Source organism: Arachis ipaensis, chromosome B6 (genome assembly GCF_059453495.1).
Source record: "Arachis ipaensis isolate K30076 ecotype BB chromosome B6, ASM5945349v1, whole genome shotgun sequence".
Lineage (NCBI taxonomy): Eukaryota > Viridiplantae > Streptophyta > Magnoliopsida > Fabales > Fabaceae > Arachis > Arachis ipaensis.
Window position 1 is genome coordinate 326,096 of NC_142441.1, and position 10,912 is coordinate 337,007.

Genomic DNA, 10,912 nt, shown 5'->3' on the forward strand with positions numbered 1-10,912 from the left:
TATCTATCATCATATTAAAGAATATAGAAAAGTATATTATTAGATAATCTAGTTAGAGGTATAACATTGTGTCAATTACGTGAGAAATAAAATTTAAGGTTGAGTTAGTTATAAATTAATTACTTACATGACAACGTCAGTTAAGTAGAGTAAGTTTAAAATTAGTAAGTTTATAACCCATTTTTCATTTAGTTTATTTTTTAATAATCTAGTATGTGATTTTATTTTAGTAGATTGTGTTTCGATGGAGCAGCAGTTATTGGGTTATGAGCATAAGATGTATGGATTGGATCAGGCTGAGCATATCGCTGGGAGGCTTGATCAAGTGGTATGATTTTTTAACCCTTTTTTATTTTATTATATTGAAAAAAAGTGAACTTGCTATTGTATTTATTCAAGGTACCATTCTTTATTAATTTTTTTTTCCGTTTGGTAGGCGCCTCAGATCTTGCGCACCAGACGAAACTTGATGACACGGCTGTTGGAGCAGATTAGGCCATATATGAGACGAGTCGGGTTTGAGTACGTCGCATACATGGTGGAGTTTGAGCATGGCCTCGGCGTTGATAGAGAGGTGGAGGCTTGAGTCCCATACGTTTCATTTACTGTGCGGGGAGATGACCATCACCCTGCACGACGTGGCATATTAGTTAGGACTCAGGATTGATGGTGATCCTGTGAGTGGATGCATCGGTGGGTGGGAGCAGCACCACCAGGGACGGACCATTGAGAAGTTATGTGAGCAAATACCGGGTGTTGTTCCTAGCCCAGAGGACAGACAGTCACAGACGAAGTGGACTGTCAAGCTCACTTGGTTCCACAACACGGTTTGTGGAGAGCTAGTGCAGGATGCTATAGAGGAGCGGCTGATGAGGTATACGAGAGGATACATCATGCAGTTGATAGGCGGTATCCTCTTTCCAATCGCCATATATTCTAGCGATGACTCTCTGTTTTGCAAGCCAAACATTTCTGTACGACGCCTTGTAACCAAAGTGATTCTCCACACCTCCTTGTAGAACCATGATGCTGATTGTTGGATCGGCCTTGACCATCGTAAAAATGTGTTATGCAATGACTTTTGAATTCAACCTACGATGATCTTGCCCCATCGAAGTTTGCATACAAGTATGAGAACCAGTGTATCTCCTAACCTCCCACCTTTCTTGCTTTCGGCGATATGATATAACTATGCTTCAATTACAACCGGGTCCGAACTGGATACATCTTGCATTGTATCTCCAATGGTCACTCTCTACTATTTTGCACTCCACAGCCCTCCTGACGCTGTACTGCTTAACTGCCAACATGACTTCTTCCTTGCTCCCAAATTGTTATCCAACCTCAAACTCGTTGCTTGGGTCTTCTTCAGGACCTCCTTGGGTAAACGACCAATGCGAAGTCATTGCATCGAGATTCAACCTAGTGAAATGATCCGGCCGGTCATATCGTTGAAAAATGGCAGGCTGTGTCAGAGCAATCTGTGTGTCACCGTAGTAGTTCATCTCCTCTTCCTCGTCACCATCATCAGGGATTTCAGGTGGTTCTTCGTCAGCATCCTCTCCATCATCGTGGTTGACTTCATACTGCTCCATCATCGGATCTCTGATAGCAGAACCGTCATGACTTTCAAGACCGTCATCTATTAAGTCAACGTTACAAACTTCAACATTAGACCCCTCCTAACTACCCTCAGGTGGCATATTCAGATCCACCATCGTCCTTCTGATAGTTCATCTAACAATGCCACCTGTCGGACTATCATCGACAGTATCTGCAGATGATCCTCGGCCACCAAAGTCAACAAGAAACATGTATAACTCCAACAGATGAATATTGGTCCGTCTGTTGTGCCACGACCTTATAAGCCGTACGTCCTCGTCGTCGCACAACCGGTACCTAATTCAAAACAATAGAAATATCGCTTACAACGACGGTCTAATAAATATATTAGTAACAGAGACAAAGACAACACAACTATAATATATGTTCATGTATTATTATCCCTTACTTTTTTTTGTTCCGTTTGGAAGTGATTTAACTTTTTTTTTTTAAAAGGGGCTTAAAGCCCAAAGCAAAACAATAACTATCAGAAACCATTCTTGGCATTTCACCGAAAAAAAAAATGAAACCATTCTTGGCAACAAATCACCCCTAATCAATTGAATTAATCATCATCCCAAGATCGCATGGGGGCTGGTCTACAAATACAAAACAACGATGTAGTTGAGGTTTAGTTTAAGTGGCAAAATCTTATACTTTTTAAGGGTTTAAAATTTGACATAGATCAAGTAGTGAAACTTTTTAATGTTGAACGTGTGAATGTGTAGTATGAATGTGTTCGTGATGTAAATCAGGATATATCTCTAAACTTTCTCTCGCAAGTCAATCCACGCACCAGTTTCCTTCCTTATATACGTGTATTTGTGATTTTTTTTTTAGATCATTTTTACCCGTCTCTACCCAAATAGGAGAGAAAATTTTTCTTTGATTCATAGTTAATCTTTTTCGGCATTATTATTAAAGATTAATTATAAATCACAAATTTTGTTAAACACAACCAAGTAAGAGAAAAAACAAATTTTTATGATGTAAGAGGAAAAAAAATTTGATGAAGTAACTTCCGATCAAAATAAGTAAATAAAAAATTTTAGACTATCTCACTTTCTCAGGACATACACTCTGACCCACCATAGTTTTTCTTTTGAAAATTTTTATTTTTTTTATCAAATAATTAAAATAAAACAATAAAATTTATAAGTTGATAACCAATTAATTATAATAAATACTTGATAAAACTTATAAGTATTTAAATTTAGCTGAGATTAAGTAATAGATGAAAACCCGTAAATATTACGTCGGGATAAAAAAAAAACCTGTATTTACATCATGAAATAAAAGAGCCTGAAGCTTTGGCAGAGATTTATGTAAGAACTCAAAACCAAACTGCATTCTAGTGCTAATTTTAGCAAGGCGATTTCCCGAGAGGCTAAATTTTCTATGCCTATCCCAGTTTTTTTTACTTTACAGATTATAAGCATCCGCTGTATATTAAAAAACAAATTTGTCACTTTTATCGACTTAATTTACATGGTCAATGATTGGAATGTTATTTATGATGGTGGGGATGTTGGTACTGGACCTAGCTTAAGTGAATGCAAGCAACACAAGCAAGTTGGCACTGATTCTGTTTTGTGTAATGAAGGCTACTTAGGATCCGTTTGGATAGGTTTATAAGTGACTTTTTTCTAACTTTTAACTTATAAAAATATGTAGTATTAATGTCTGGTATAATTTTTAAAATAAAATTGCAACTTTCTAAAAAACTATTTTAGTGTTTAAGGAGAAGTTAAAAAAAATAACTTATCTCATAATAAAAATCTTTTTATCACTTTTCTCTTAAAATAAATACTTTTAGAACTAAAAAATCAAACACAAAATAACTTATTTATAAGCTACTTTTAATATAAATATTTATTGTTTAAATTATTTTTTCAAAAGTAACTTAATTAAGTTGTTTACACAAACTGGACCTTAGTCAGGCTGCTAAAGTGTTTGTTAGTATCACTCAGCACTTCTAACCACAAGGAAAGTTAGTTAGCAAGTATTATAAATAGTAAGTGGTAGTTGAAGTGTAATTTTAGATTCTCTCTTATTCCATATCTCTGCATCTGAAAAAGCATTTATAACTGTCAAGTGACCTATTAAACAGAATATATAACAAGTCTTGAAAATATTCTAGTCTTCTAAAATTGTGTTTAGTTTAACATGTTTCCGTCTTCCTATCATTTTCTAAAACCCAAAAAATAACTCAATTATGGGACCGTAATTAAGAGTTTCCTCATGCATATAATAAGTAGATACATTTTCAATCTATATGGCAGCTGGAGAAAAAGCATCCATATTAATAATGAAATCAAGAATGAAGGTGGATTGTCACACGGAAAGAGGCTGTATGTATTTTTGTAGAACAGAGGCGACGAGCTTTTTGTAAACAGATTGCGTCGGGTGAAAACTGTCCCAAAAAACATGATCCAAAACGTTGGGACAAGTTGGTTGCAACTGCGTGCATAAAAACGTAACTTCTATTTTGCCTGTGCCACAGCACCCTCTGTCTTCAACTTTATACCCTGAAAGTTCAAAATATATATTCATGTGATTGAAAACTTGATTGAATATTGTTCATGTGATTTGGATCTTACCATATTTTGGGTAGTTGACAATAACGTCAAGTAAAGGGTTGTAGACATCAATAAATACAAATCTGGAATCTGGCAGATTCCTGTTGAGGGAATCCAATGCATTTGGCAGTTTGGCGTTAAATAACTTGCATGCATCATTTATCTTATCCACACACTGTCTTGTTATTCCTCCAGCCACTGTTCTCTGAAACGGTACGCACCCAATTGGGGGAGTGCTGAATACTCCTATTCTCCTTGCCCCAAGTTCATATATTTCCTTTATAATTAAATCAAATCAAATTAAATTTGTGTTTATAACTATTTATGCATTAATTAATGGTGAAAACTCAGGTGAAGTTGACTTCACTTGAAGTTGATATCTGAGAGCCGTTAGATAAAAATTTAGTCAAATCAGTCAAATAATTTAATGGCTCTCAGGTATCAACTTCACGTGAAGTCGACTGCACATGAGTTTCCACCAATTAATTAAGATGATAAAAACTCATGTGAAGTCGACTTCACGTGAAGTTGATACCTGAGAGTCATTAGATGAAAATTGAGTCAAATCAGTCAAATCATTTAACGGCTCTCATTATCAACTTTACGTGAAGTTGATTGGATCTAAGTTTCCACCAATTAAGATATAGCATACCTTAAAGTAAGTAGAGGCTAAGCGGAGCAATAGATCAGTGTAAGCAGGGACATCATATTCCAACTGTCTAACATGTGACAAGAAGTATGTGTTGGAAATGTCATTACTGCCCATGACAACAAGATAAAGGCTGTTCTCTATTATGTACTCTGCTCTCTCTTCTCCAACCACCCCTCTTAACTTTCCTATGTAATCTTTGAACATTTCTATTTGAGAGTCAAAATGTATCGCTGACTTCTCATCATGCAATCAAAATAAGTTACAAAATCAACATCATAGCCATACATAGGACACAAAATATCAAATCAAATCATATGCGTACCGCAAGTTTTGACGTTAAGGGATCATAGCCGGCGCCACCGGATGCAAAGCAGACACCGGTGACAAGATCAGTGGGTTGTAGATTTGGATCCAAATATGCTGGTAGAAGCTCTTTTATGCCTAATTCTTCAACTGATCATTTATTATTTCGTTACTTTAAAGGAGGGTCATTATCATTATTAAACAAACAGTACGAGAATATTTATTAGAAAAAGTACAGTTAATCAACAAGATTTTTGAACAATGTGTAAACAATGTGAATTAATAAGGTCAAAAGAGTAAATTTAATTCGTAGCATTAAATTAGAGTGTAGTGTATTTTCATTTGATTGGTGGTTGTTCATATTATTCAAAATTTTCATTATTTACCTAGCACTCCCCTTATTCCATAGGGATTTTAACGGTCACTGTATGTATTATTTGATACAAAAAATTAAACAAGGATGCTCACGTATAATGAATAATAAAAACAAAAACTTGAAGGAGTTTAATATATACACTAACTCATAAACTACTAGTAAGAGAAGGGAGAATCTGACAATGTTGATGATTATATATGCACAAGGGTACTAAGAGCTGAGACAACAGCATGCTTAATAGAATTCAATAATAACAAACTCTAACTGACTCAACAGATGAGAATTATACTCTCTACAATCTTTCATACTTTTTTTTATAACATGGTGCAGCTAATGTTTTATTATATTATTTTTTGTAGCATTTATTATCCTTCATAGCTAGTCACGACTAAGTGTACATATGTTACAGCAGGTTGGCAGATGCAAAATATATATAAAGAGAAAGCAATTAATTTTATACCTACAAAATCTGATGGAACCTTTCCATTGCTAAACCTTCCGGTAGGCATTCCTCCACCTTCAAGATCTTCTCCATATGGTGGGAAATTGCACCTTGCTTCCGTTTTCAAGTTGTTGTTGTTGTTTCCAGTATCCATTATGGAATCTCCGAACACAAACACTGCAGGAATAGTAACATTTGGTGGCAATCTCACAAGACCCAATGTTCTTAAGGGAATAATAACTAAAAGAAGCAATAAGTGACAAACTGAACAAGGTGGTGAAGGAAACAGGTTGTTCTTATTTATAGAAAGAACCATTCTGTAAGTTATTACTGTTTTGTACTATACTTACTAATAAGTTGCAGTAACTGTATGTAGCTGCAATATTTTTGTACTTAACGTTGGAAATTAATCTACCTGTGTATATAGCTAGCAGCAGCAGCAATTGCCATTGCCATTTATATTAGTGTTGCAGAATGCAAGCTAGTTGGTGTATTTATTGCATCTAACCACTGATTCAAACAAACCGAGTTATTAGGTGGTTCCTTCTGACATTACAGTAATTGCAAAGCTAGCTTTCCCTCATCTCATCCCTCCTCAAACCACAGTTATCTTATACACTAACATCATCAACATTTTTTTATTATGTCACAATATCATCATGCACACAATCAATAATCTTTTCTATATCTACAAATAAAGAAATATTTTAAAATGTTCATAATATGTTATATTGTTTCATGATTTAATTTCTGTCTTGTATTTACTTATATCATTTAGCAATTCATGCTCATGCACAACTATGCAGTACGTATGTTTAGACCTTTCTACTATGGTTGACTTCGTATTTAAAAAAAAAAAAAGAATTTTAAGGAACCATCAAAATTTATTGCTTTTGGCATCAACTAGAATGTTTAAAAGTACAAGGTAAAGTATGTTATTAGATTACTAGATTAAAAAAATTAAGTTAATAACTAAGTAATATGCAAAAATAATAAATTCTAATGGTTTCTATTATTTTTCTTTAAAGAAAATTTTACTGCACATATTTAATATGTTCCACAAACTTATAAAAATTTATTGACCTTTTTTTTTAAGACTAAGAGCTTAGAAAAGAGTAAAGTAAGAGTAAAGAAAATTAGCAGCATTTATCAGGTATGGCTCACGAGTTCACGTACTAAATTGCTGGCTTCTTTCACTATTTCTGGTGCCGGGCTTATTACCTTCTCAAAAACACACTGATTCCTCGCTTTCCAAGTGCTGTAGCACAGTGCCGCTATGAGGAGGGTCTTTTATCTACCGTCGAATTGAGCCGCTGCCCAGGATAAGACTCGTTGCCACCAATTGAAAAATGTCTCTTCTTCTCTCATCTATAGGTCAGGGTTATTAAGCTTAGGCTCCATATTATTGAAGACAGGGGGCATTGGAACAAAGCATGAGAAATTGATTCAGCTTTCAACATGCATCTTGGACAAGTGGCAGGAGTGGATGCGAACCAGCTGTGAACTTGTTGCAACATCGGAAGCTTTTCATGAAGACTTTTCCATAAAAAAACCTTAATTTTATGAGGTAATTTCAATTCCCAAATGCTATTCTAGACTCTGTTGTTCTGGGCCTCAATGAAGTAGGAGAATGAAAGAATCCATAAACAATTTTGTATCCTGACACAACTTTATATATACCAGATTTTGTCCAGTACCAATTAACTTCATCCTCCTCCTCTGTTGGTTTGATTGAAAAATTTTTATTGCATATATCAACTGAAAAAATTGACTCAATCAGATTTCTATTCCAACTTCTATCAGGATTTAGTAACGCACTAACGTAATACACTTGCAGATTTGGCGGGATTGTGAGTGCATTTTGAGGGACATTAAGGGGCACTGGTGGTGGGAGCCAGGGGTCATGGAAGATGTGAACATTAGTACCAGAGCCTATTTTCCAGAACAAGCATTTCTCGATCACCTTGCGCCCTTCAAGAACACTTCTCCAGCCCCACGACGGTACGCTTCCTATCTCTGCATGTAGGAAATCTTTATATCTGAAATATTTAGTTTTGAGCATTCTTGATAGAGTAGAATTAGAGTATTTCATTAGACGCCAACATTGCTTGCCCAATAACGCCAAATTTTGCGCCCTTAGGTCCTTGATCCCCAGCCCTCCATCTTTCTTCGATCTCGTCATTGTGTCCCATTTAATCCAAACTATTCTTCGTTCTGCGCATTTTTGACCTCACCAAAATTGCGAGAGCATACTATGAATCTCAGTCAACAGCGTGTTCGGGAGCTTGAAACAAGAGAGTGTATAAATAGGAATCGCCTCCCTCACCGCTTTCAATAGCGTGTGCTTGCCACCTGATGACAATAGACTTCTTTTCCAACCCATAATCCTCTTCTGAACTTTATCTTTGATAGCTTCAAAGGTTACTTGCTTTGATTTTTGAACTATAGAGGGCAGTCCCAGGTATTTGTCTTGTATTTCGATATGTTCAATATTTAGTGTCTGAGCAACTGCTAATCTTGTGTTCTGAGGTGTACTGAAAAAGATAGCTGACTTATTCAAATTGATTTTTTGCCCACTAAAACCCTCATAGATCTCTAACGATTCTAAAAATTTATTGACCTTACTTACGATACAAACCCTTTCTTTAATGTAAAGCTATTCTCGCTCATATGGTTCAAAATTGTTCAATTTTGCTTTGATTACTAGTTAAGTTTCGAATTCTTCGGGCCCTGCCATTATTGTGTGGCTCAAGAAATAGTGGCATATAGCCGACACTATAGAGCATGATTTTAAATTGTGGTAGCAATATTGTTGTAGTAGCTAGCTTAGTGCTCAATAATACATGGACATTTTGGTGAAAATAATTGGGAATGTTCGTTATATTATTCATATTTGTAATTTTGCTATTGCAGGTACACTATAACAATAATATATTTGAAATCATGCTGCTATAGTCTGAGTATGGGCATTAAAGTGAATATATATAATTTTATTAGGAAATCTGAAACAGACAATTTTTTTTAATTGTTTGGTAATTTCGGCAATTTCATTATCTTAATATCTATATATATAAAGGTGCCAACTATTCGCCAAAAAATAAAAAGAAAAGTAAGAAAAGGAAAAGGTGTGAATTGATTCATGTGATATTTGGCTACTTGGAAGTAGAATGATATATATATATATATATATCACCACCGCCTTTGATCCATCTTCAGGTGTGTGTGAATCACTATCATTGAAATGTAAATAAGTTTTTCTATTTTCTTATTAATAAACAACTGGTTTTTCCCTACCCCATGCATATAGATCCATTATGCATTAAAATTGACGAAACTATGTCGTTTAGAGGATAGATTATTACCATTAAATTGATTGATTGTAATAGGGTCGTATGAGTATCTTTGTAAAAACAGAAATTAACTATAAATTAAATATCCAGAGACATAGAGTTAGAAGAATTATACAATTGGAGGAGGTGTGTATTGTTTAAACTTTAAAGTATAAAATTTTATTATAAGATAAAATGATGAATAGTATTAGTGTTGTGTCACACTCAACTCAAAATAGTATTGCGTGCTACTTGTCCCAACTAAACTGCTAAAAATCATATGCCCAACACAGATGAATACTGAAAAATAAATGCACATGTCATTCTTCTTAATTTATAATCATATACGTAGTCAATGGCGGAATTTAGTTCAAACAAGGAGAGCTATGCCCCCCAAATTTTTTATAAAAAATTTAGTAGTATTTTTTTAAAAAATAAAAAATAGTTTAATTGACTTAAATATTTTATTATGACTTAAAGTATCTAATAAGTTTAATAAATAACATTCTCTATCTTTAAGTTCAAATATAAAAAATTAGATATTTTTTATTTATTTAATTTAATATTATTTTATATTTCACTATTTATTTAACTTAATTTTTTATATGATAAAAATAATAGAATATTCAATAAGTATTAATACTATTGTATTTGTATAAATTGATAAAAAAAATTCAATAAATATTATAAATTTTAATATTTGTCCTTCTAACTTCTTCTTTACATATTTTACAGGATATATATTCAAATTTTTATATAAAATAATAATAAAAAATCAAAGAATTGATACATTTTTTAAGAGGAATGCTAATATTTAAGAAGGAGAACATATAACTTTTACAATATCAACATCTGTAGATAATTCTTCTACTTTAATAAATCACGAGGAAAGTGAGATATAACCTTCAAAAGTTCAAAAAGTTACATCTAATGACTTTAACCTTAACTTTTTAAAACGAGATCTTGAAAAATGACTTTAAAATTGGCAATATCACTAAAACCAGAGAGATGAGATTAGACAAACTTATCTTAAATGGGGTTTATATAAAAAACATTTTAACAATTATTTTCTATCTGATCCCAAATTTTTATTTCAAGTTCCACCACTGCACGTAGTGATAGCCACTTTAATTTGGACAGCAATATTAGTTGATCAAGTGAACTAATTTAATTATATGTAATCAGGCCTTAATAAACCTTTTCTCTAATTACATGACAAGTGATCCGTATGTATATTTGGAACATTATCGTTCATGAAAATGCGGAATTAGAAGCTTCTTATCATTAGTACTATTATTTTCTAATAAACCGTATTTGAGTTAGAATGGGTCAAAGTATACGATTCAATGATTAGAAGAAGAGAAAGTATATAAAAACAGAGGACCGTAAACCAATTACCGGAAATGGTTGGGACTAAAAAGGAAACATATAAAAGCAACTGCAAGTAACTAATCATATCCGTTAATTTAATTAATCACGTGCTCAATTGGTTGATTGTAGTGTAGTGTTACTTATAACTAACTGTACTATCCATATATATAATTAGGATGCTGTCGTGATGGACGATGATAATAATACAGAACCTTTCTTAAAAGAACAATGTTAGGGGCCAGCAATATTTGTGATTGG

The 10,912-nt window shown here is 33.6% G+C and overlaps 1 protein-coding gene across 1 annotated transcript; it reads right to left on the bottom strand.

Annotated features, from left to right (window-relative positions):
* Positions 1 to 3,666: 3,666 nt before the first annotated feature.
* On the bottom strand, positions 3,667 to 6,537 carry LOC107645322 (GDSL esterase/lipase EXL3-like). Its single transcript, XM_016349325.3, has 5 exons — positions 5,973 to 6,537; positions 5,156 to 5,286; positions 4,834 to 5,067; positions 4,203 to 4,458; positions 3,667 to 4,130 (listed from the first exon to the last, which is right to left on the bottom strand). The coding sequence occupies exons 1-5, from the start codon at positions 6,268 to 6,270 to the stop codon at positions 3,937 to 3,939; spliced, it is 1,113 nt and encodes a 370-aa protein (XP_016204811.1). The 5' UTR covers positions 6,271 to 6,537; the 3' UTR covers positions 3,667 to 3,936.
* Between the last annotated feature and the right edge of the window lie 4,375 nt (positions 6,538 to 10,912).